This window comes from Octodon degus, unplaced genomic scaffold (genome assembly GCF_000260255.1).
Source record: "Octodon degus isolate 3935 unplaced genomic scaffold, OctDeg1.0 scaffold00005, whole genome shotgun sequence".
Taxonomy (NCBI): domain Eukaryota; kingdom Metazoa; phylum Chordata; class Mammalia; order Rodentia; family Octodontidae; genus Octodon; species Octodon degus.
The window spans coordinates 962963-988568 of NW_004524581.1; the positions used below are offsets into that span (position 1 = coordinate 962963).

The window sequence follows — 25606 nt, forward strand, 5'->3', positions numbered from 1 at the left end:
AAACTTAATGTGTTCTCCATGAACAAAAACATACTTGTCACTGGGCTTGTAGAGGAGTGTGCCTTTCATGCATTTTAGGTGGAAGGCGGGTTGCACAAGGACTGAGACAGGCGAGGTCCAATCTGGAGAAACGACTAAGGCAGGATACTTAAGCTGGATAAGCGTCAGGTTATTTCTCTGCACAATGGCACAGAGTAGCCACACTTACTCACAGTCAGTAGAGAGGTTCTGGCCGAGCTCCGGGTGGGCACACGCGTTAAACAATAATGAGTCAGCAGTACTGCTGCCATCACTGTGCATTGGCTGAAAGCTAACATGTTTCAGCAAATGTTTTCTCGGATATGAAATTCTTCATATTTTCCTTATTTCTCTCAGATATGAAACATGAAGACAGAGCTACAGGTATTTAAGGACACAACCTCAACTTGGTGATTATTTTTATTCAGCAAATTTCTCCAAGGGCACTCACTGCATGGCGACCTTCTTTAAGAAAAATGGCGTAAGGCTTCATTAAGATTTCTACTCTTAACGTGTCAGTACTGCGCACGGAGAGGGAAATGTTGTGTCTCTCAGCATAGATCAGCTATAATCTTAGAGTTTCTAGCTGTTCAGGTTGACACTAGAACAGAATGGTAGGTAAAGCACTGTCCTGGGTTGGGAGTTTTGCATTTCAACTTCTGTCCTTGTGGAATCTTGGACTTAGCTCCACAATCTCATTTTCAAGCTTGATAATACAAAGCAGTTGAGTTAGATCATCTTCCAAACTCACTTCAGCACTCCTACACTATGATTTTTAATAACTCAGTGTTTAGTATTCTACTAGCCTGCTTTTCCTCAAGCTTTCAAGTTTTAAGCTTAAATACTTTAAATCCAACAACTGAGATTTAGTAAGCAAGTACCAACTCTATTTAAAGGGAGACTTATTTAAAAATGTGTTTTAATTTAGAAAGTAGGGGTGAATTTAAAGTTTCATGGTATGTAGTGAAATCTGGGTCTAAATATTTCTTTTTAATAGCAGGATAAACATTTGAATATTTTCTCTTAAGATACTGTATGACTTGGAAAAAGCGTTTAAGAGTCACTGAAACACTTTTTATTTTTTCAAAAACGAAGCTGAAACTATAACCTAAATTTTTGAATACGATCAAAGTTTTTGCATATTATTTTTAATGCGGATCATTTGGATTTGTTCTAAAAGAATTACAGCAGATTAAGTTGTTCATAGCGTAGAATCAATAGCACATAACCATCAACAACATAGAGAACACTTTCATGCAATATGAGTAAGTAGATGTAGCCATACTTGAGTATCTGGAGCCATAAGAAATTCAGATGTAGTTTTTAATAATTGTAATGCAAATTAGTCAGATGACTAGAACGGCATATAATACAGAAATCTCCAAAAACAAATATACTTTATAATTCATTTATAAACTAAATTACATACCTGTTTTCCCTTAGTAGTTTCAGGCCAGGTAGAATCAGTTTTAAAAAGTAGCCAATAATTATACACTGATTTTGCTTTTTCAGGAAAGCTACTATTTCAGAGAGAAATGTGTCTTAGTTGCGTCTATTAAAATAAACTTACTAATTTGTTGGGAATTATCTGAAACTCCGCCTTTTCTAAACGCGAGGGAAGCTAGTAAACAGTGACTTATGTGATGAAAATGCTCTCCGGTATCACACAGCGTACACATTTTAAAAGAGTAGGAATTAGAAATCCTTAGAGCAAATAGGCGAAATAATCCCTCTGACACAGTGCAGATGGTGGCTATTCAGGTAAGGAAGAAACTTCGGCGATACAGCACGCATCCGTGCCCACGCACCCCTTCAGAACCATGACGTATACAACCGCTTGCTTGATCTACAAAACTGTGTTCGATTAACTACAGTTTACGCTCTTAGACGTTTACAAGCCATGCACGGCCTTTCTCTTTTCCATAAACATTTGGCTCCTCATCATACATTCATTCCACTTCCCTTCCAACAAATGTCCCTTACAATTTCTAGTCAAGTTTTAGACTGAAGAAACTTGGAATTGCTATTGCCCTGTCAATCTCTTAGTTAGGGTCCTAATGTCAGGACTTCGCAGTAAGAAACACACACACACACACACACACACACACACACACACACACAGGGCTGTTCTACTAGGAATCCACCTAGGCAAATGAACAGCAAAGAAGTAAAAAGTAAAAAACCAAAATGTATCCGTGTAGGTTATTGTTTCAAGACAGTTTAATATTTAGGAAATGTCACACACACACACACACACACACACACACACACACACACACGGCACACACTCTCCTTGGGATCCAGTTACAAGCCCTGCGTCATCCACCAGATCACATGGTAATTGTTGGTATTTCAGGGATCAAGTGGCATAAAGCTCCCCCCACCCATCCCACTCCCTTCTTTGGGGACCATGTAGCGTGGCGGAGCGCGTCTCGCGTGATGGAGTGAGGGCAGGCTCGGCTCCGACCGGCCGCAGACGGCGCTGCGCGGGGCACGATCTCCCCGAGAGACCGGCGGCGGCGGGCGGGCGGGGGTCTCGGGGGAGGACGGCGGCTCTAATTGGTCTCTGAATGAAAGAGAATCACCTATTCCCGGGAGAGGCCGGGGCTGAGCGCTGCCTCTGCTCTGCGTCGCGCAGTCTCCTCATCCTGCCCTCGGAGCTTCCAGCCCATTCCGCGGCTGGGCTCGAAGCCGGCGCCCCGCACGCCCCGGGGCCGCGTCCTCCGCCCCGCGCCCCGCGCCCCGCGCTCCGCCGTGCTCTCCGCTCCGCCGCCGCCAGAGAAAAAGTTTCTCGGAGGGGCTCCGGGGCAACATGAGCGAGCTGGAGGAAGACTTCGCCAAGATCCTCATGCTCAAGGAGGAGCGGATCAAGGAGCTGGAGAAGCGGCTGTCAGAGAAGGAGGAGGAGATCCAGGAGCTGAGGAGGAAGCTGCACAAATGCCAGTCGGTGCTGCCCGTGCCCTCGCCCCACATCGGCCCGCGGACCACCCGCGCGCAGGGCATCTCGGCCGAGCCGCAGACCTACAGGTCCTTCCACGACCTCCGCCAGGCGTTCCGGAAGTTCACCAAATCCGAGAGGTGGGCGCTGCCCGGGGCGGGGTGCTCGGCGCTCGGCGCCCCTGCTCGCCGCGCTCGCTCGCGGGGTGGGGAAGGAGAAGTGTTTATTTTTATTTCTGCCATCACGTGCTGTGCTTGTCTCTGCCGGGCTGGGAAAGGCGAGCTCCTCGGGGAGTCGCGCCCCGGTGGGGTGGGGGCGGGGACAGGACCGCGGAAAGTTTTCTCCCGCCGGCTGACTCGCAGATCCGCACTCGCCGTCCTTTGTGCGCCTCAGTGGGGGACCCTGCCCATCCGGGGGCCCGCTGAGAGGCCCAGAGGCACCCCGCGGGGCAGGCTCGGAGCGTCCTCCCAGGGAGGGGCGCCAGGCGGCCACACAGGGCTGAGTTCATTTTAGGACCTGAACTTGTCCCGAGCCCAAACTCCGTTCGAGCGCGCAGGGCCACGGGCTGGGGCGGGCCAGGCAGGGGCTGTCACCACCGCGGGGATTCAGCCTCCAACAGGGCGGAGCGGGGAGGTTTGTTCACCGGGTGACATCCACGGCAGCAGTGAGGTCGGCAAGAAATTGTAAAGAGCCCCACTTTCTGGATGTTCATTCTGTGCTGTGCCCCTTGCCGAAGTGCCACTCCTTGGGTTGCTCAGGGCTTGCAGGTGGCTAGGTGACCTTGGACCTGAAGCAGACTTAAGTGCTCAGCCCCGACCCAAGGGGGACAGTGCATTCTCTCCGATCTTGGTCGGGAAGCCCTTCCTGGAAAAGTGGGCAAAGGGAAGGGGGCGGGCTGCTGCTCTGGGCGCCTCCGGGCGCCTTCCTGGGCTCCTCGCGGGCATTTTAAGAGCCAGATCCTGCCAGTTCAAAGTTGCGCGTCGCTCGTCGGTGTGCGCAGAGGAGGCTGGGCGGACTTTGGCCGCAAGTAGGAAGCTTTTGCACTCACTCCGCCGTTCACCGGAGAAGGCAGATCGATGGCTGCAGCATTAAAGCGCCTCTGGACATTAGGGAGAGGAAGTGGAGACTCCAGAGCCCATTACGGGCTTTTAGTCTCTGGAAGCGCAGGGCCAAAAGTGCATTTCTCAGGATATTGAATATTCCATTAGGCTTGCCTTCGCTCCCGCCTACCTCTTACCCCTTTCCTCCTCTTAGATCACTTGGTGTCTGAGTTTGGGGCCCTCTGGGGACTCCTAAACTATCTCACTTTGAGGCCAGCTCTTCTCCAGCCCTCCAGGCCAGTTCCTGCTCTCAGGGGCCCTGCTCCTGCACTGCTCCTCCTCCCATGTGCTTCGGGACTCTGCCTCGGGTACTGATGGTAGCTGGGGGTGGGTGGAGGGGAACGGCAGAGGTCAAGGACCGGGAGAAGTAGATTGGAAGCTTCTAGAAGGGTGAAAGCTGGGGGGTAGCAAAACAAGAATGAAGCCGGAAGGATTCGCCCTGGGAAATGTGAGCCTTTCTGAACGGACGTCTCAGAGGACAGCTTTCCGATTTCCTGAGTCACATTCCACTTCCAAGCTACACTGTCCAAATAGTACCATTTGCCCCAACCTGCCTTGAAAGTTCCCGGTGACCTGAACAATGGCACTCTCTTCCTCCTCTCGCGCTAAGATTGCAAACAGCTAATATTTGGCCTAGCCCTCGCCAGGGAAGCTGCTGCCGTCTCCCTCAGCCGGGCTGCGCATTCCGCGGCCGCTGCCCTGCCCAGCGCCCGGCAGCTGGAATCAATCTGCCCACCTCCTTAAGAAGCCACTGCATCAGCGGTCACCCGGCAGCTGCTCGCCTCCCAGGGCTGCCGGGTTAGGGCTTTATCGCATTTTTGAAATTTCAGAATTCTGTGTCTGGGCTGAGACCCTCAGAGCAACAGCACTTCTGTGCAGCAGAGAGTAGGTTTCACAAGGATGTGAAGGGTGTGAAGACTGGAGAAACCTGCCTTCCCAGGGTCTGCTTCTCCAGGCGCCGGCTTGCAGAGATTTCTCCACAAGGAATCTCTAAAGAGGAAGGGGGACTTTCATGTGTCCTGAGAGGAAATGGCTGATCATCGATAGGTACCCGTCCTCCTATTCCTCTCCCTGTCGTCCCTCAGCCGTACCCCCTTCCTTACAGGCTCGTGGTGGGGGTAGGAAAATTCATCTCCAGAATGGTTCATGTGTGCTGGAGGTCAAATGCATATTTGTGACCGACACAAGTAGCTGGAGGACTTTTCAACTTCCTCTCTTCCCTGATTTACACTGGGACCCAGGCTAAACTGTTTCCCATTCAACAGTTAGTTTCATAGTTTCAAATGGAAGCATGGAGTTTATTTTCTGCAAGGTGACTCATTAATGTTTAAAGAATGTTGACGGTTATATCCGGGGACAGTAACCATCGGAACTGGCTCCTCACGTTAGTGCTTAGACCATACTAAACTATCTCTGGCTAGACCTCTTATTTTGGGCAAGGAAAAATGTGCAGTAATTTTTGAGATATAAAATTTAAAAGCAAGTAAGATGCTTTCAAAATAAGTATATTTTTTAATTTTTCAGATTTTTGTATTTCTGAGTCTTTTGTTAAAGGATGAGCCGTCTGGATCCTGGAACTGAACAGAGTGCTGTAGTGCATAGCTACCGTTCAATTATCATAACTCCAGAATTTGGATGATAACTTTTTGTGCTACAGGTTCATTCCAAACTTTATTAGAACACTGTTTTTCTACAAAGAAGGAGAGGAATGTAGTTTGAAAACAGGGGTTTAGTGGTGCAAAAAATAAGAGAACTGTTTCCTATAAACACTGCTTTAGAAAAATTCCACAATCTAAAAGGTTTGCATAATAGGTGACAAAAATATCTGAAGCATTTATTATAGTGGAAGGAAATGGGAGACTTCATAAACTATTGTAATCAACTCAGTCCAATTAGCCGGGTTTCCATGAGTCCACAGAGGGCATAATGCACAATCTCCATTAAGAATGATCTAAGTATCCAAGGAATGCTTAGACGAAAATTATACCAGGGAAAAGCAAGATCTGAGCTCTCAACGTAAGTATCAAGTGTGCGATATGATGATCATGTTTAAAAAGAACACACCCGACTCATTGCAGCCCTCATTTGCAGGCCCCTTAAGAAATGCCCATTAAGGATCAAGTGATTATCGTTGAAAACCGTAGGCTGCTTCCAATGATGGCAATGATACTTTATATTTATATCTAAAATGCTTTATGCCAAAGAGCTCCAAATATTTCACATAGATATCTATGAACTTTTGGTCCTTTTGTGCACACATTCTGCATCAAGAATCACCTAATACCCAGAATGCTTTCCCTTAAGTTTTTGCACGCACTTAAATTCCTTCTTTTTGTTGCCTAGTTAGATAGGTTGTGCTCAGGGGACTGAAAATAATTTTAAATTAGCATAAGCAAGGGCTCGAGTCCATATTAATTTGTTAAAGGAATAATAATAGACTGTATTCCAAAGACTCTTGAGCTATTTTTGTTATAAATCCCTTGATTCTTGATGTTGTAAGTTGATCATTTAGAACTTGAACTTCTTTCCACTGGGATGTGGGTGCTTTGGGCTGGATGCCCCAGAAAACTCATTGCCTTTTACATCTTTGATTTAATTCAGGGCTGGTTTGACCTTCAGACTATATCAAGGGGTTTGGCCTAATTTTGAAATAAACAGCTTCAATGAAATAGTGTGTTAGTGTGTCCCGGAGGAATTCTGGTCTCAGCACCAATTATTTATTGTTTGCTTAGACTGAAAATGTACAGTGCTTTAAATAGAATGATAGCAAGGATAAAAATAAAAATAGATAATCTTAGTCGTAGTGCTCTTCTAAGCTGTTACCTTATGCAGTTCATTGTTTTCTTGTGATGGTTCTGAATCATATTGCCATTTTACAAATGAGAAGCCAGAAGACATTTCAGCATTTGCTTACTCTCTTACATCTACTGTAAACCAGCTTGAAGCCCAAGTCTGAGTGTTTCTAGAGTTTAAGTTGTAAATTTCTACACTATCTAGCCTTGGAATGAAGAGGACTGGTTGGATCTTAGTGACAGGGAAATTCTGTGCACTAGGAAGACATCAACTTGTCCTAAATGAAAACAGGATTTAAAAGTCATAGGACCAGCACTAAGCTGACCTAACGAAAAAGTGACCGATGAGTTCTTGTACCCAGCGCTTGCAGTTTAGGTGTGCAAGGCCTGGCTGGAATTTCCTCAGGCAGCCTTTCTCTTGGGATTGGCACTTAACAGGCTTCTGTCTTCCTTCCTCCCCCACTTTCTATAGCTCACTGTCATTGTAGAGCCACAGTGGATAAGCAGCACAACGAGGAAGGGTGTGAAAATTATCTTGAGCCCTTCCTTTGGGTTCCTTGTGCCTTTTGCAAAGGCCGTCAGGCAAACCCTTTCATCTCCACCATTGCTATCACCAGCCTACAATATGTATTAATATTTCACTTCTTCTGATTAACATGGTACGACCCTAACGGGAGCCTTGGGGAGAGGGAATTCAGTTCATTGACTCACATGATTAATATTTATGACAAGAATTTAAGGAGAGACAAGCTGAGGAAGAGGGGGATGACGCTTAGGGAGGACAGTTGATAAACAGCCTTATGTCTTGCCACATGTGGTCTGAGAGGACAGGCATGTGGATAAGCACTTTGTGTATCCATGAAGAGCTTTCAGTAAGAGCTCCGCAGGGGGTAAGTAGCTCCCCAGTGTAGGGATGAGAAAACTTAATGCATCATGGAAGTTCTTTGTAAAGGATCTCAGAAATCAGATGAGACTGAAAATCTAGATTTCTTCATTTTGCATCTGTACCAGAGTCGGTAAATTCATGTCTTTGGTTTACCCTCTATTTATATTTATTCTTTAATATACTTTGTTTTGAGTTTAGCGCTGGTTCTAGAATCCTAGGCATTTTCCAAATGTAGCTTCAGTATACAGAAAGTTCTTACTCCACTCAAGTCATCAATACATGGGTCACTTGAAAGTTGACATTGACCATATGTTCTGTAGAGATTCCTCGTAACACTACTTCGAACAGACCTGAACAAACAAAAGATGCCCTATCTTATTTCTCCTTCCTGACTGAGAACCTGTTTCCTAGTGCCTCTTTCCACGCTGTGTAAAAGATGCTGAGAGTGCATTAAAGGCCTTTCTTTTGATAAGATTTTTGCGAGATTTCAGAGTCACTCAGGGTATGAATAATTATTTTCATTTGCCATTGAGAATTTTCTTATCAGAGTTCAGAACCCTCGGTTATCTAAGTTTCATGTAGCTCTTGGAAGTTACTGTGAGCACTGAGATAAACCAGGGATAGCTTATCCTGTTTCGCAAAAGTGAAAGCTCAGAAGTTGGGGAATTGTCAGAAAGGAGTGTTGACCTTGAATCTACCTTTGTCAGAGTGCTGTGCTGTTGAGACCCCAAAGAGAAAAGGAGAAATAGAAAAATTTAAAGAGAAATACATGTATATTGTGTGAATATATATTTATGTGCATACACACATATGCACACATGAACATGTGCACCCATGTACCAATTCTCTTATTCCATTTACAATTTGTATTTTTATAGTATTTATTACTGTGAAACTCTTTGGGATTGATCTGGATGAATTTCTTGTAGAAAAGAGGGTTTCCTCTAGTGGTCATTTCTAAAAAGTAGACCATAGCACCTTATAGTTAGTGTGGTGCCTGTGAGTGGCATCAGGCACGCGTCCAACACCATCAGCATGGTACCAGCATCCATGCTCGCTTCTTGCTGAAGGGGGCGCATCGCTGCTTTAGTTCTTTTTTTTTGTGGAACCAGGGATTGAACTCAGGCCATTGTGCTTGGGAGGGAAGGCTTCTTTAGTTCTTGACTCTGCCTGTGCTTGTGCCTGTTAGGTCTTCTGTCTTTCTCTCTTCTCACTTGACATCTGTAAGGCCTTGCTAGATATTTCATTTGCAGAAATCATATAAGAAAAAACATGGAGAAGAGCACTTGGTCAAACAAACTTTTGCTCTAAGCTTAAAAAAATCTTTCCTGTTCTTAGATGTTTCAAAATATCTGGACTATCTGGGACATGTATGTCTTTTAAATAGATTTATTGTATTCTATAAAGAAGGATAGCGCTACTTTCCTTGTGTTAGTTATTGTCATTCTTGAACAACAGATTTCCTTTATAAAAAATACTTACCCTTCTCTGCAGTACTGTCAACATTATTGGTGGAGCTCCACCTTTGGGTATTCTATGCTGGCTTTATTTTAAACATTTCACATTGTTTATTACATATGGACATAGCAGAAAACTGTACTGCCTTACAATATAGTGTAGTTTTAAATGGGAGAAATATAAAATTTATGTTGACTAGAAAGTCTTAAAATGCGGTCCGCGGCTTGCCCTGTGCAATGGGCTAGGTGTGTGTTTAGCCTTTCTTTGGTGCATTCTCACTTGACACATTCTTGGGAATTAGTCCTAAATAGTTGCTTTGTCATCTTGGGATTTGACTTGGATTGGTTTTGCTGCACATATGATACAATGCTGACTGTTTCGTGTGCAAGATGATAATATGAACGTGCTGATTTCATCTGAATGTTTATTTGTAAAAGTAAATATAATGAGACATAGACTATAATTACCTTATTAGGATTTAGCTGGAGTCTTTTTACTTATGATAGAAATTATGTGAGTACAGCTCTTAAATTATTCTCTCCACTGTTAGTCTTGTGATGAATGCAGAATGCCCTTCTTTTCTAGTCTGATTTATTTATTTTTATTTTTTTTTTAGGACAAGGTGTACAGGGTCTCACTGTGTAGATAGGACTTGTAGTGATACTCTTGTTTACAGCCTCCCAAGTGCTGGGATTACAGGCATGCACCACCATGCCCAGTCTCAATCGCCTTCTCAGTGCACCCCAAAGGTGGGACCCAGCAAGGCAGGCTAGGGGACCGAACTCCTGGCCCCTGTGTCTGCCTAAGCAGACACTTTAATCCACTGAGCTATTTGGTGGTCCCTTCTAGTCTAACTTAGAGTGTAACTTAAAATGCATTTGAAATCTTCAGATGCATCTTTATTTGACTATTCTGACCTCAAATGCTGCAAAAATATGCTCCAAACCTTATAGAGTTCCTAAAAATATTTGTGTATTTACCCCTTAAAATATTCCTGGGTCTGTGTAACCAATGATATGATACTATTATTGCCTAACAGCCAAATGTAAAGACTTTGGGTAAATGTTACTATTTTTCTTGAAGCTTTTCCTTCCCTATGAGGTGTGGATAGTGCTCACTTCACCTATCGCAGGTCACCCACGGGCTTGGCTACATATGCTAGAAACTCTCAAAATAGAAATTCTTTTAATGTCTTTTGTTTTAACCCCTTGAGTAGATACTGAGTCTGTTTACAGTAAAAATTCCAACCAAACAGAACCCTCACTTAACATACTTCACTTTTCCCACATAGTATTTTTCAGAGAAAAGATAAGAGCAGTATTCATTTAGAATATATTCAACACAAGAAAGACCCCTTGTGCTTGGCAGATGGTAGAAGTGGTTTGCATCTGATTCAGGGTCCTTTCAAAGGGTAGGATCGCTTGAAAAATATTCTGATTTGGTGGTCTGTGTGGCATGGAAGGAGACTTCCCTGGTGGCTTATGACACAGTGGTGTGTATTTGATGAGTTGTCAGGTTGCAATGAGTAAATAATGGTTTGAAAACTTAAAATTCATGAATTATTTGTTTCTTCAAAAGTCAGGCTGAGTGCATTCGCAGGCATTTCCCTGGGGAGGGCCGTTTGCCTGCCTTCTGATTGGCTTTCTAGGTGGGGAGGGTCACAGATGGAGGCAGGAAATGGCACATAATGCACCACCAGCCTGCGCTTTCATGTCGCACATGGGAATATCATCCGTCTTGTGAGTTACTGCAGAACAACTGCTCGAAAGCCTCTGGTCTGCTCTGCGGTTCTGAAAAACCAGAACAATGATGCTGCAACTTTGCAAGCTACTTATTTAAAAGTAAAGGTTGTCGGTGGCAATTGGCTATCCTGCTTCAGCACCTGTGTTTCCAAATGACACTTCTCCAAATGCGATGTTAATATTTTAGTGACATCAGGAATGCTTCTGGGAGGTAGGCAAGCGAAGTTATTTTATATTAACACTTGGACACATTTATAAACGTTAGAAGGAAACACAGCACCATTACATCAAGTCAGTGCTGCAGAGCTTTAGTGCTTAGAATAAGGGAAAGTTTTAAGGGCCTAAACATTTTTAATAGAAAAAGTACAAAATGCAGGTCATGCGTAACATAGACATCAGTACACAGAGGTTTGGGAAATACCATGTTAAAGTCATTCTCAACAGGAAATAGAACATCGTCATATTAATTTCTTGCTCACCCTACCCTGCTTCGGAGGATTCTGACTGAGTTCTCGCTGTACTCTTTGACACTGCTTGTCACGATTGTCTCTCAGTGTCCTCAGGGGCTTGAAGTAGAGACATAGAATAAGGTTGAAGTGATAGCTTTGCAAACACAAACTTTTGCTTTTTTTTTTTTTTTTTCTTTAAATGTATTTAGTACAAGGTCTTCAGGGTCTCACTACACAAATTGGACTCATAGTGATCCTCCTGTTTTCATCCTCCCAAGTGCTGGGATTACAGGCATGTGCCTCCATGCCCAATCTCAATCCCCATCTCAGTGTGCCCCTAGGGGCAGGACCGGCACAGCACATCAGGGATGGAACCCCACTCCCTGTGCCTGCCTAAGCAGGCGCGCAAACTGTTGTTTTGATGATGTCAGTCTAGTTAACAGTTACATTAGTATTTCCTGAGAAAAACATTCCATTCTCCTCAATCCGTGGTTTTCCCCTCGACTATCAGAAGTGCCCAGAAATAGTACAGGGATGCGGGTGCTCACTTCCTGGACTCCGACTGCAGCGGGGTATCTTCCCAGCTAGCAGACACAATTTCATTGCTGGAAATACATGCTCCTTTTTTTTTTTTTTTTCTTTCCTAGTAAGAAAACAATTTGAAAAAAGTTTGGAAAGGTAAAATCTTTGATAGAATATAGATTTATTTTTCCTTAATCTGTATTCTCTTTCTTTGTATGTGTCTTAGTTACTCTTCTCTCATCGCTGGGACAAATACCCGACACTCAAAATGAAGGAAGGAAAGATTTATTTAGCTCACAGTTACTGGAGGGTTCAGTCCGTCCTCAGCTGGGTCCAAAAGAGCAGCACAAAGCAGAAAGCAACCTTTCATGGCGGCGGCAAAGAGCAAGAGCGCAAGGAAGGGGTAGCAGCAGCTCAAGCAACTGGCTTCTCTTCCCTCCTTACATTGTCACACAAATTACCTGCCCCAGAGCAGGGGCAGCATCCACACCCACAGTAATCAATCACAAACTCCAGAAGCCACTCCAAGACTGCAGGAGGCTTTGGGGGGGACACCTAGATACAAGCCATAACAGTATGAAACTAGTCCAAAAGATAACACTGAATTTTTCAAAATGCTCTTAAAAGGAATGGTGAGGTAGATGAATAAGGGAATTGTACAAAGAAAAGAGGGCATACATTGCATGCAAGATGAAGAATGTTAAACAATCAGTATTTTTTTTTTTCTAAAACATGGTTCAGGTCACCTCTCTACCCACTTAAGGAAAGGAGACTTTAAGATCTGAATGTAAGAATCCTTCTAAAGGATAGTAAAATCAAAATTGGAGGAGCTAGAGGATGAAAGAGAGACATTCCAGCTCTGAGCACAAGATGGCAGCAGGAGTATAATATTTAAGATTTGCTGCCTTACCGAGTAGGGGGAAAAGGACTGCAGTGGAATTTTAAAAAATATTCTCAAGTACCTAACCTTCTTAATGTTAGCACTTCAGTGTTTAGGAGGTATACTATTAAATTGCTATGGCCTATACTTTTCCAATTATTAGTTATAGTGGAGAGCATAGAAAACACAAATGAGACAGAGAAACAAGTAGTACAGTTCTCATGGAAAGTTCTTGGACCATTGATATCAGCTTAAGAGAAATTTCCAGAACTCCTCTGAGGAAATTTCTGGGCTCGTCTTTGGCTGAGAGAAGAGAACTGAGAGGAATAATGGACAGTAAATAGTAAAAAGCTGTATGTGTGGGCAGCTAGAATAATAAAGGAAATGGTTTTCTACTCACTTCCCTCCAAATAAAGAAAAAGAAAAGAAAAACTTTGTAGGGAAAAATTAGATCAGTTAAGAGCTGGTGCTTCTAGCGGATGACTTGGTCCCCTCGAGGAGCTAGAGCATCGCTTAGGAGCTCCGTGCGGCCTGCTGTAGTCGGAGCGACGCCCTGAGTGTTGCTTGCCTTTCAACAATTTTCAAGCCAAAGCAGTACAGTTTTGTCCCCCATGGAGGGCTGAGTCGTGGGCCACTTCTAATGGGTCATACATTTTCAATTCAATATTCCCCTGGAAAATGCTTTACAGCCTTCCTGTAAAGGGCAACTGTGCTCAGTCTGTGACCCGTCTCACAAGAATCCCCCAGGAGCCGGGACGTGAAGCAGTCTTGTGGCTGACTGGCATCATTTGCAACCTAGTGCTGAGAAAAAAAGTCATCATTTTGGTTTGTCCCAGTGAGCAAGGGTTAGTGGTGAAAGGAATGTGTACTTTGGGGGAAAGAAGTCAGTGTAGGATTAATGCTATTAGTGGCCTCTTGGTTTGGTCTGGTTTTCTCAGGCCCCGTATCATACTTAGGTAACACAGAGAACATGTCCAACAGTGCACATTTTGATACCCTATTGGACAACAAGTTGCTTTTGTGAAAAGCTTGGTGATGCACTTATTTGTAGCTGTCAGTATATTAAGATATTCTTTGGGACACTAATTTATGTTTTTCCTAGATCAGGAAAAAGTGTTCTCCCATCTGTGACAGCCAGACAGCATCAAGTGTGGATCGGACATAGAGTAGAGAATGCTCTGTGATGTGGGCCGGGGCAAGAGGCAAACCCAGCCTCCACTAGACGGTGAGGTAAGTGCTAGGCAGTGATGCTTTCATGGTCTCTGATCTCTCTGGTGTGTTATCTTGGTGAGGCGGGCTCCTGGAGGCCAGCGTCCCCCATGCTGGAAGCTGGAAGCATCCTGCCCTGAAGTCCTGTGGTTATCTAGCTGTCCCATCTGCCTGCAAGGAATCACAAGGGCTGTCCTCAAAGATGAAACAGGCCAGGCCTCCCCAGGCCTCTTCTATCACAGCAACTCCAGCAGAGAAAAGGTTTATTTTGAGCAGTCCTGTATTGCTTCTGACTGTGTTAAAGATAGGGGCGTGCTTATTTGATTCCCAAAGACCTGAATGATTTCCCAACTCTGCTGATTTTCATTCTTTTCTTAGGCAGTTTGCTTGTTTTGACTGCAAAATTAATTCATGCTGATTGTTAGACGATAGAGATACAAAAAATTTACAGAATTAATCTTTTGCCTCTTCTAATCTTTCCTGTATGTCCTCCAGTAGAGCAAGTTTTAAATCTTCATGTATATTTAAGCAAACTTGCATGTGTACAGAGAACGTCTGTGCCCATTTGGCAATTCTGTTTCTTATATTTTTGACTCAAAGTAGGATTATTTTAAGTTTTTTTTTTTAGCCATCTACGTTTTCAGCATAACAGTGGTACATAGGTTTCTTTCCAAATTAGTCCATGTTGATCTTTTTTTAAAAATTTTTTAAAAATTTTATTTATTTATTTATGTGTGTGTGTGTGTGGCCAGCTCAGCCCACCAAGGGGCGGGGCTGGCTGGCATGCGGTGCTGGGGGATTGAACCATGGTCCCTGTGCTTTGCTAAGCTTGTTCTAAGTAGGTGCTTTAGACCACCGAGCCATCTCACCAGCCCCCCATGTTGATCTTTCAATAGCTATGTAATATTATATGCCATAGTGTTTGTGTACCTCATCTTATTAATCAATAGTTATTGTTATTTGTTTTCCTGCAAGCAGTGACAATGTTATAGTCTGAGATGAGATGAATACCCCAAAGTGAAAGCACTGGGGTCAAAAGAGTTGTTCATTTTCTGTGGGACTCTTTTAGTTTCCATGAGAATACATGTATTTATATGTGAGATAAAGGACTTACAACTTTTCTATTAAAAAGAGAAAGTATTCTGAGGGCATCAATATAATTAATTTTGTCCATCAAAGATAGGAGGAATTTTTAAAAAATCAAACACTAACTATAACAGAAGGGAAAAGGAAAAAGCTGAGGTTCTTATTTATTTTTTACAGTTGAATTGCATTCAGAAGAACAGTTTTTTTGAGGGAATGCTTATATGTCATTGTATACTTTATGTTTATAAAGCTCATGTTCTGCATTTGGCTTGATGTTTACATGTGTGTATGTTTTATAAGCTGACTAACACCAAAATATCTATAAAGATAAGGATAAAATTGTATATATTTTTTTATAAAACAACTGAAGTCCTTCTTTAGGGATTTCAATGATTTGTTTTTCTTTTTGTCACAATAAAATTTTGATTCCTAAAGGGCTCTGAGCAAGTTGGTCCCACTTGGGAATATAACAAATTCCAAGTCTCTCCACTACATCATTCTAAAAAGCCAGTGGGAAGATTTGGACATATATGGTGCTAGAACCACTCAGCAGAGCTTACTTTTTATAGGATGGCAACTTTCATGAGGGCTTGCCTTCCTTGCCTTTCTTCTTCCTTCCTACCTTTTTTCCTTCCTTCCTTCCTTTCATTACTTTCTCTCTCTTCTTATTTTTTCCCCTTGCCAACATAAAGATATTGGGTACTGGGCTAGATATACTGGAAGGTATATTTATAAATATTTAGTTGCATTATAATCCAATCATATTAAAGATAATTTTGAAATTCAAGTAAGAAGTATACTTCTGGGGGAAAGTAAGAAGTGTGACCTCAGGAACGCCAGCCCAGTCTCCTAGATGGTAACCTGTGAGTGGGTTGCAATCGGTCGGACTACCGCTTGGGAGTCACATGCTTGCTGTTGAATTGGGCTTCTTTACATATGGCTGTGACTTCAGGCAAAAGACTTTAAGTCTCTGAGTTGATTTCCACATCTGTGAAATGGGACCAATGACCCCTCCTTCCCATATGGCTTTGTGTGCTCCATACTTATTTGTGGAATAATGGAATGAGTGCAAAGTGCTTGCCATTGTCTAACAGTGGAAGCTTTAGAAAATGTTAGAGGCTTTTGGTAAACTTCTTCTTATCATTAACCTACCGTAGAACTTCACGGTTGGAAAAGATTTTAGGGGATACCTTTGTTTGACCCCTTTGATTCACAAAGCAATAATGACAGACAAATCAAGCCAACAACCAAATGTCTGGTGCTTTAATCAAATGTAAAATGCATATGATTTGGCTTGGGGGAACCAAGACACAAGAAGTTCCTTGTTACAAAATTTGTTGCCATCCACCAAAGACTCTGTGAATGAGTTTCTTAGAAGAATTGCTTTTCAGGAGTTCTGGATTTAAATGGAGCCCCCCACAGTGGTGACGATGAGGCAGGAACCCTGAATGGACCAGCTGTGTCAGGACTCAGAGAAGGACGAAGGCTCCCAGGGCGAGGTCGCTCCCTCCAGCAATGCCAGCACAGCCACGCTAGCACAGCCACACCAGCACAGCCACGCCAGCACAGCCACGCTAGCACAGTCACGCTGAGGGGCATTTGCGGCTCTTCTGTCAGCGCGGGGGCCTCTTCTTTCCTGAAGCTTTGCTCCCTCCACCACTTGGTGTCTGATCATTGTTCAGTCCTCATAAATGGAACTGTGCCCTCCTGGCAGTGTTGCGAGTCGGAGCTCGGGGTCGTGGCCCCTGCAGCCGTGGCAGCCGTGCAGAGGGCTGCCTGCTCCACACCGTGGCCGGTATGCAGTGGGCTTCCATTGAAGCTTCCCTCACATGCCCGATCTCCACCTCAGCATCAAGTGTAGGCCCTACTTGCAGTTTAGAGACTGATTTTTACTGCAGTTGAGGTTTTCCTTGTGGGAAAATGTCATTCTAGATACTAATTCTCCCAGGGAAGGTTGATTTGTCGATTCAGCTAGTAGGTAGAAGAGATCTCAAGGATTTTGGAGACCCCAAACCAGTTTCTAACTAGCCTGATACTGTCTTGCACAAATAGAACTAACCCCTGCTTCTTCAGTTATTTAAAAAACTCCAAGGTTGTCAGAGGATTGGATGAGCTCATGTGCGTCACAGAGCCTAGAGCCGCACAGGGTTGACTCCATGAATGGTAGCTGTCACTGTCATTATTTGCTGACTCCATTCACCAGAGATACAAGGTCCTTTCAGCTCTGTACTAGGACTGGGCCCCTGGGTGTGTATCCCATATTTCTAACTCCATTCTGGAATCTAATTTTGCTCATTGAAATAGCTCTGATCCTATTTTCAGATCACTTTCTCAATCACAGATGGTGCTCTCACAAAGCCCTAGTTAGGCCTCGTTTCCTTTCATTCTCAACAACAGAATCGCCTCAGCTTGCTTCCTACACGTGTTTTTACCTCCTTGCTCACACACAGCATAGTACAGATTTTTCTGTTCTTGAAAAATTAACCACAGCCTCTCTATTATAGTGATAGAGTTAGCTTGCTGGGTCCCCTCTGCAGCTTCGGGCTTGCTCTGCTGTGTAAACAGATGTCTTTTCAACCCTAATTTGCATATGGAATACCTGTGCAGTCTTATTAAGCGCAGACTCTGTTTTTGCAGGGCAAGAGTCCAAGACTCTGCAACTATAATGATGTCTCAAGTAGCACTGGTGCTGCTGGTCTTTTAGAAATCATTAACTAACAAGGGGTTTCATGGTTTGGTTTTTTTTTCCCCCATAGGAAACAATATAATCCAGGACACATTTTATAATATTAGTTTAGAAGGAATCACCCAAAGAATAACATACAAAGAGTGGAGGCTATCTGTCCACACACACACAAACACTCAAGATTCCAGCTGAGGGCTGAGGTCCTAATAGCCTGCATGAGTCCAGCTGGAAGCCTAGTGCTCATAACAAGGCCTCCCACAGGTCCTAGAGCCCACAACAAAGTCTCCTGCAGGTCCATTTCACTGCAGGCCCAAAGGTCAGTAGTGAAAGCTAGAAAGTCTATGCCAGTGGGATGAAGGATCTGCGCTAGCAGGCTGAGAGATCTGAACTGGACCTAGGAAGCAACATTCGTAGTAAGCACAAGAGCTCCCCCCAAAGTACCACATCCATCCTCAGCAACAGTGAGGTCCTGAGCTCCTCCAGTGGTGAGGAAAGCCGAGCTCCCATCAGGAAGGCCAATGTGACAAGCTTCTCCATGAGGCTGAGCAGTGTACCATCTTCCCCTTTAGAGCCGGGAATCGATGCTCAGGGTAAGGACCCAAGTTTCTCCAAAGCTTATTGAGAAAGCCAATGTGAAAATGTCCTCCAGCAGAACAGCCCAAGAGAACTAGCAGACTCCAACAGCTCCAAAAGCTTCTCCAAACAGCATTGCTAACCGCATTTCAGCAGCTTCTCCTGTTCTGCCTTTCTGCTGCTAGCAACAACCCTCAGGTGGGCCTCCCACACCCAGCACCACGCTAGTTTAATTTAGCTGGGTGTGTAAGTTGACCACCAGTTGGAAATCCACTACAAGGAGTAGCCCAGGGATTTTTCCTTGCATCTTTTTTTTCCTTTTGCCATCTAAGTCTTACATATAAAATAGGTGTGATTATACACAGTAATGCAAACTAACATGCTAATGCTACATTACCATGGATTATATCAATGATGAACTCATTACCTAGGAGAGTCGAGAGGAACTACTTTGGTATTCCTTTCCCTTCCAGACAATACACATGCACAGCTGAATAACATAAGGCCCCTAAGAGGTGGGGCTATATAATGAGGCTGACCTGGGCTTCAAGCTTCTAATCTTAGTCATGGTGTGTAATGTCTTTGGGCTCCAGTTTTCCCTCTGTAAAGTGAAATAAAAAGGCCTGCTTAAACCTGGTAATGTGCAGAAGACTGATGAGGGTGCAGCAAATAATAGCTGTTGCTTTTATAGTTTTCCTATTGGGCACTCAAATTTGCTTCCAAGTAAATATAGCACAACAAGAACTTGAGTTCAAGGCAGGTGTTGTGGTACTCACCTATAATCCCAGTGCTCTTGAGGCTGAGGTAGGGGGATCATGAGTTTGAGCCCAGTTTAGACAATTTAGCACAGACCCTACCTTAAAATAAACCATACAAAGGACTGAGAATATAGGTAGCTCACTGTGAAAGCCCTGAGTGGTTTAGTTCACCCACACTTGTAAAGAAAATTTTTTATTGAGATAAAATGGGAAAATAAACACTAATGCAGCATTAATTTCTTCCTCTATGCAAGATGCCTTATTTGCATGAATTTATTTGTTCTGTCAGTAATCCCGTGGTAGCTACATAATGCCTCCCAGAGTTGTAATTTCATGTGCTTGGAAATCACTTGTCTTGAGGTTCATGGGGACAGGATTGTCTTGGTCTGTGGCTCCCACACTGTACCACATGATAATCCACAACAGGCGCATAGGGAAAAATGGCAAGAAACTGGGTACTGTGAAAACCCTCCGACCATTTCCCAAGCTTTCGTGTGCATAAAAATTTCTTGGGGCCGCTTGTTTCTATGAAGATTCCTAAGCCCTATTTCAAAAGATTCTTTCGTGATGGACTTTGGAAAATTTGGGACCAGAAAACTTGACTGGCCTCCTGAGAGAACATTTGTAGGTATATCCCAAAAGGTGTCCTGGGGCTATAGGAACTAATTTATATGAGTGGAGTGGCTTGAAATAACAGACATATGCTCACAATTCTGTACACCAGAAGCTCAAATTCAAGATACAGCAGGACTCTGTTGTCCTTGAAGACTTTTAAGACAGATTTTTTTTCTTGCTTCTTCCTAGCTTCTGGCGGCTGCTGGCAATCTTGTGTCCCATGACTTGTGCCCACATCACTGCAGTCTCTGCCTTGGTTTCTTGTGGCTGCCTACCTCCTATGAGTGGCTGTGTCTAACTCTCCTTGTCTTGATGAGACTACCAGTTGTTACATGTAGGGTCCAGTCTAATCTGGACTGCTGCACCTTTTTTCTTTTAATTTTATGTATTTGGTACAGGGTCTCACTATGCAGCTCCGACGTGCAGTGATCTTCCTGTTTTTAGCCTCCCCAGCGCTGGGATTATAGGTGTGCATCACCACGCCTGGTCCCTGTGGCTGCTCAGCACGCTCCAGGGCAGGGCCAGTGGGGCGTGTTGTGCCAGGGATGGAATCCTGGTCCCTGTGCTTCCTACGCAGGCCCTTAGTCTGCTGATCTAGCTCGCTGGCCCTGACCTCATCTTGATTACATTGTAAAGGCTGTTTCCACAGAAGGTCACATTTATAGGTTTCGGTGGATTTGAGTTTTGGGAAACCTGTATTTAACTCATTACCTTAAACCATGTGGATTTATCTTTTCTCAAGCCTGAAATGTAGAGCTGTGACTTCTGGAGTCTGCTGAGCCCCATGGGAAAGTGACGTGGGGAGATTGTGACAAGAGTGAAAGGCATTGGCAGATTTTGGGGAGGCTTTGTGGAGACTTCCTCACCTGGCCTTTCCTTCTGCCCTTTCCCTTTTCTTATTTCCAGAGGATGTTATGCTGACTGATAGTCCTTGGCTCCGATGAAGTGTTAGTCCCTAGTGGCTCCCGGAAATGTCGTGGATCTCTGGTGGTTTATGGTGTTTTTCTTTTTTTTTTCTTCATGTGAGTTGTACAAGAAAGTAAAATTTGGCTTAAAATGGAGACAACCAGTGATTTTCATTTCTGTAGCCTGTAGTTTTCTTACCTATAATTTTAGAGGAAAGGAAACTTTTGTGCTGTAATTTCAACACTTTACTTCCCTATGATTTTGTTAAATTGTTCTTTTAGGGTTATAAAGAACAAGTAGAAAAAACCTCAAATGGACACATTATGATAAAGACAGATTTTTTTTTTTTTTGGTCATAAGCCATGAAAAAATACAAACTAATTTAAAAAAGCTTTAAGTGCATCAATAAATTAAAATTAGGCATTTAAAAATAGTAGGATTATATTTGAATATAAACTGTTTTGAAGTCATCTTATTTTATGTTCTTAAAAGTACAATTTCAAAAGTTCACCCATCTCTGTGCCAAGCTAAAGTATGCTCATTCTTTACAACCTAACTAGCGGGTTTGGTTAAGGTGGCAATTTCTACACTATCATACCACTGAGAATTTAAACCTTAAGCATTTTAAGAAGAGTTTAAAATATGACATAGTCAAACAGCCTTATCAAAAATTTAGCTCTATGTAAAACAAATTATGTAATAAGGGAAATAAATACACAGTTATCATGTGCAAATGTATACATTTATAATAATACACAGAGATTTCTTTGGGGGTGTAAGTAATTCATAAAGATGTGTTTGAAATCCAGATTTTTCATGTTGAGATGGCAGTTGAGACTGGGAGCGGTGGCACGCGTTTGTAATCCCAGCTCTAGGGAGGCTGTAAACAGGCGGATCAGTACGACTCTGAGTCCGATCTAGTAGTGAGACCTTGAACACCCTGTAGACCATTCCCCCAACCAAAAAAAAAAAAAAAAAAAATTCCACACTTTTAAGAATAGGCTTAGTCTTCTAGATAATTTATTTAAGGGTATATTGTTCAATATGACTCATTAAGGATTTTTTGAAATGAAAATTAGTCCAAACTCTCACACCATCAAGATAGATGTATCATTTTCCATTCTCCTTACGATTGTGCTTTTGTGTTTTTTATAGAAACTTTACTGGAAGTGTCCACCTGCCATCAGCAGTGAGAAGGGTCAGCAGAGTGTGATTCCTTTTGAAGACTAATTGGCCCCTGTCTTCTGGGAATTTTCTATGACCTTCTTTGGTACCAAGTTGTATTGAGGCAGAAAAGTGAATTCTACTTCCCAAGATGAGTCATAGGCTCCATATAAAATCTCTTTAATCAGTTCTTTGGGGGAGGATATCAATGACATCTCAGTTATATTTGTAGAAAGCAAGATGCTGTAAAGATTGGTTCTTCTGCTGGAGTCAAGATTTCAAACAGCGATGATGGACAGGAACAGTGATATGCAAATACTTTCCTTTGTGAACCAAGTATATCCTCATGCTTCCCGCTTATCCTGAAGAGAAGTCCCTGATAATATGACCCATCTGCACACCTGATTGTGTGTAGGTGTGTATGAGTGTGTAGTATCCTAAGTATATATTTAAAAGCAAAGGAAAACATTGTACAGTGAAGCAAGAGGTATTTTAATGTGTAAGCACTCGAACTGTCCAAGTTGGAGTTGGCCACAAGAAAAGAACTACATAGTAAGTTGAAGATGGGGATTACTTGTTTTTCTTCCTAGAATAATTTTATGCAACAACGGAAAACATGTGCCGTTACTCCTGTGTTTTACTGGTTGCTCCACTGCCACCAGCATTTCTCTCAAGTGACTCAATTTTTCCGAAATTGTGACTCTCTGTGTAGTTGCTACTTTATAATAAAGTACCACTTTCTTTAATTTACATGGAAATGGCATTCTAAGTAAACTTAATGAAATTTGAAACCAAGCAATAATAAATACTTTGATTTCTTGTGAAGCAGATATAAGTTTGAGGCTTAATTATGCACAAATTTTTCTTCTGTCTAAATAGCCTGTGGAGAGGGGTGAAATTGTATATGTGTTGTAGAGTAAATCTTTCTTTACTAATTGGACAAATTAATAGGCTGCACTGGAACTCTCTCTACATGGTATAATAGACTATGATGTTACCCACAGCTTCCTACTGTTGTCTCTGAAGTGCCCCTGTGTGTGGAATTCTGTGAGGTCACAATGTGGTGCTAAGGACGAACCACATGCAACTTTATAAAATTCCCACAAGAGGGCAGTCTGCCCCCCACTGAGAATTTTGAGTAAAATGATTGTCTACCTGGGAATCATGTATATTTTGGGTCAAATAATTCTGGTGTGTGTGTGTGTGTGTGTGTGTGTGTGTGTGTGTGTGCATAGGGTGCTGTTTTTGTACACCAGAATATTAGCAGCATCTTGAACTCTACCACTCGATGTGAGAACAGATCTCCAGACACAGGATATTTTCTCTGAGGTGGGACACATTCACCCACACCAGAGACCCCTGAACTAGTAAATAGCTGCTTAATTGAGACTTAATAGAGAAACCTTAAAACAAACTGCATAATTAAAAGTGACCTCGTGGAAGCATTTTGAAAAGACTTAGGAGCTGTCTCTAAGTAATCCATGAGTCGGCTAGGAAATGTAATTGCATTTTATTCATTTATGTCCATAAATACATTCAAGTGCCTACTTTTATTTTTAAACCCTATTTTTTTTCAATGAAGGATTAATGGTCACTTAGGAAAAAGTGTAAAATTACAAAGGCGGGGCCAGCCAAATAGCTCAGTGGATTAAAGCACTTGCAAGCAGGCTCAGGAGCCAGGGATTCGATTCCCGGCCCTGCCATGCTGTCTCTACTGTGCCGGCCCCCCACCCCTGGGGGCGTGCTGAGAGGGCAGTTGAGACTGGGCATGGTGGTGCACACCTATAATCCCAGCCCTTGGGAGGCTGTAAACAGGTGGATCACTATGAGTCCGATCTAGTACTGTGGCCCTGAACACCTTGTAGACCCTTCCCCTAAAATATAAGAATAAATAAATAAAATAAATAAAAATTAAAAATAAAAGTAAAAATAAAATTACAAAGGCGATTTCTTTCCTGAGTCGTGGGACAGGGAGAGCTAGTTGTGTATTTGAGCAAAAGCAATGGGTGGAGTCAGATGGAGATGGCAGGTTAGGAGTGAAAACGGTGTTTCCAACTAGCTCAGGAACACCTTTTCAAGAGAGTGCTCTGATGGTTTTGTACTGAGCTACTTTAGGAGGAGCAGTGAGTGCTGACATTTAAGGATCCATTGATAGCCAGCCTAGAATAGTAGAATCTTAGCATTTTAAGATTGGAGACTATTCCAACAGGGATCTATGAGCATTTATCAAAGCCTGGGCTTCCACTCCCCTCCCACTGCCCTACGAAGTAGTTGTTTCCTCTCTAGTTGCGCCCTTCTGGAGTGTACTGCCATCTCTTTCTTTCTTTCTTTCTTTCTCTCGGTGCAGGGTCTCACTACGCAACTCGGACTAGTAGTGATCCTCCTGCTTTCAGCCTCCCCCAGTGCTGGGATTACACGCATGCGCCCCCACGCCTGGACTTGGTCTCCAGCTCAGCGCTCCCGGGGGCAGGGCCGGTGTGGCATGTGGAGCCAGGGATCGAACCGCGGTCCCCGCGCTTGCCGAAGCAGGATCTTAGCCTGCTGAGCTGTCTCGCCAGCCCTTGCTGCCTCCTTTGAGACCCGTGTATTCTATCCATCTGTGTATACTAAAAAACAGTGACTGAGATCATGCCAACATTTGGAATTAAAACGCTCATTGCTAAACATATTTGAGGCACTGTTCCTTCACCCCGTTGTTATTTGTGCAGTGCCCACTTTGCACCATCATTCTAGGCCCTGGGGGACAGGAGTCCCTCGGTGGTGGTTTCAAATGGTGCCGAGTTCTGGGATAGTAAAAAGAGGCAGTTACAGAAAATAAAAGGGAGGGAAAGTCTACTTTAAGTGGGACCGCTGGAGATCCACCATTTTCTGAGATGGTGTTTAAACCAACTAAACCTAAAAAGAATGGGAAATAAGTTGTGTAACAACGAGAAGAACATTTTAGACAGAAGGAAGAACACATGCAAAAGGCCATCCCAGGAGAGAAATTGGCGGGAAGCCGGGAATGCTGAGCTCGCTGCTGGAGAACACTGCAGGTAAGAAGGCACCCGCATGCCCTGGGCTTCCAGAGGCCTGGGGGGCTCATCCCCGGGGTCGCAGAGGAACCACAGTTAGCATCAGGGACCAAGAGGCGGGAGGGCCAGGCCTCAGGGTACAGCAGTTTTTCTACTTATTTTTTCATCTGCAAAAAATAGGTTTCTAGTAGTATTTGCCTCACGGAGTAACTGCGAGAATGCGATGATTTAGATATGGAAAATGCCTTGGAGGGGCTTGCCGGTACTGAGGTTAGACGCAGCCTTTGCAGCCACTGCTGTTCCCACCAGCCCTGGACCTGCAGACGGTGTTAAGGAATTTGGCTTGTAGCCCAAGGAGGCGATGTCAGTGGAGGGCTTTTCAGTCAGTGTTTTTTTTTCTTGTAAAACTTTTAAACAAGAACCAATAATGTAAGCCTAATAAGGAAACAATATTTATGTTAGAGTGTAGAACATAACATGTATAACAAAACAGGTTCAGTTACAAAGGGCAACCTTTCGTTTGTCTGGATTATTCCATTAGATGAGTTGAGTCATTTGGCAATAATATAGTCTATTGTGTATTTGTTTTAAATCATCTTGGTGGTTCTAATCTGTTTTCTGGGTTAAAGAAAAATAGTGTTTGTAATGTACAGAGGAGGCTATTTGAAAAACAACAAAATCCAAATTTTGGAACACAAGTGTCTTCGAAATACAAAGGAGGGGCTGGTGAGATGGCTCAGTGGTCTAAAGCACCTACTTAGAACAAGCTTAGCAAAGCACAGGGACCATGGTTCAATCCCCCAGCACCAC

General features: G+C 43.4%; 1 protein-coding gene across 1 annotated transcript in view; it reads left to right on the top strand.

Annotated features, from left to right (window-relative positions):
* The first annotated feature begins 1159 nt into the window (after window positions 1-1159).
* The window catches only part of Prkg1 (protein kinase, cGMP-dependent, type I), a 1308883-nt gene continuing 1284436 nt past the window's right edge, over window positions 1160-25606 (top strand). Inside the window, exon 1 of the mRNA XM_004623947.2 lies at window positions 1160-3096. Coding sequence (XP_004624004.1) covers window positions 2831-3096 — 266 coding nt within the window. The 5' untranslated portion in view covers window positions 1160-2830. The remainder of the gene's footprint in view (window positions 3097-25606) is intronic.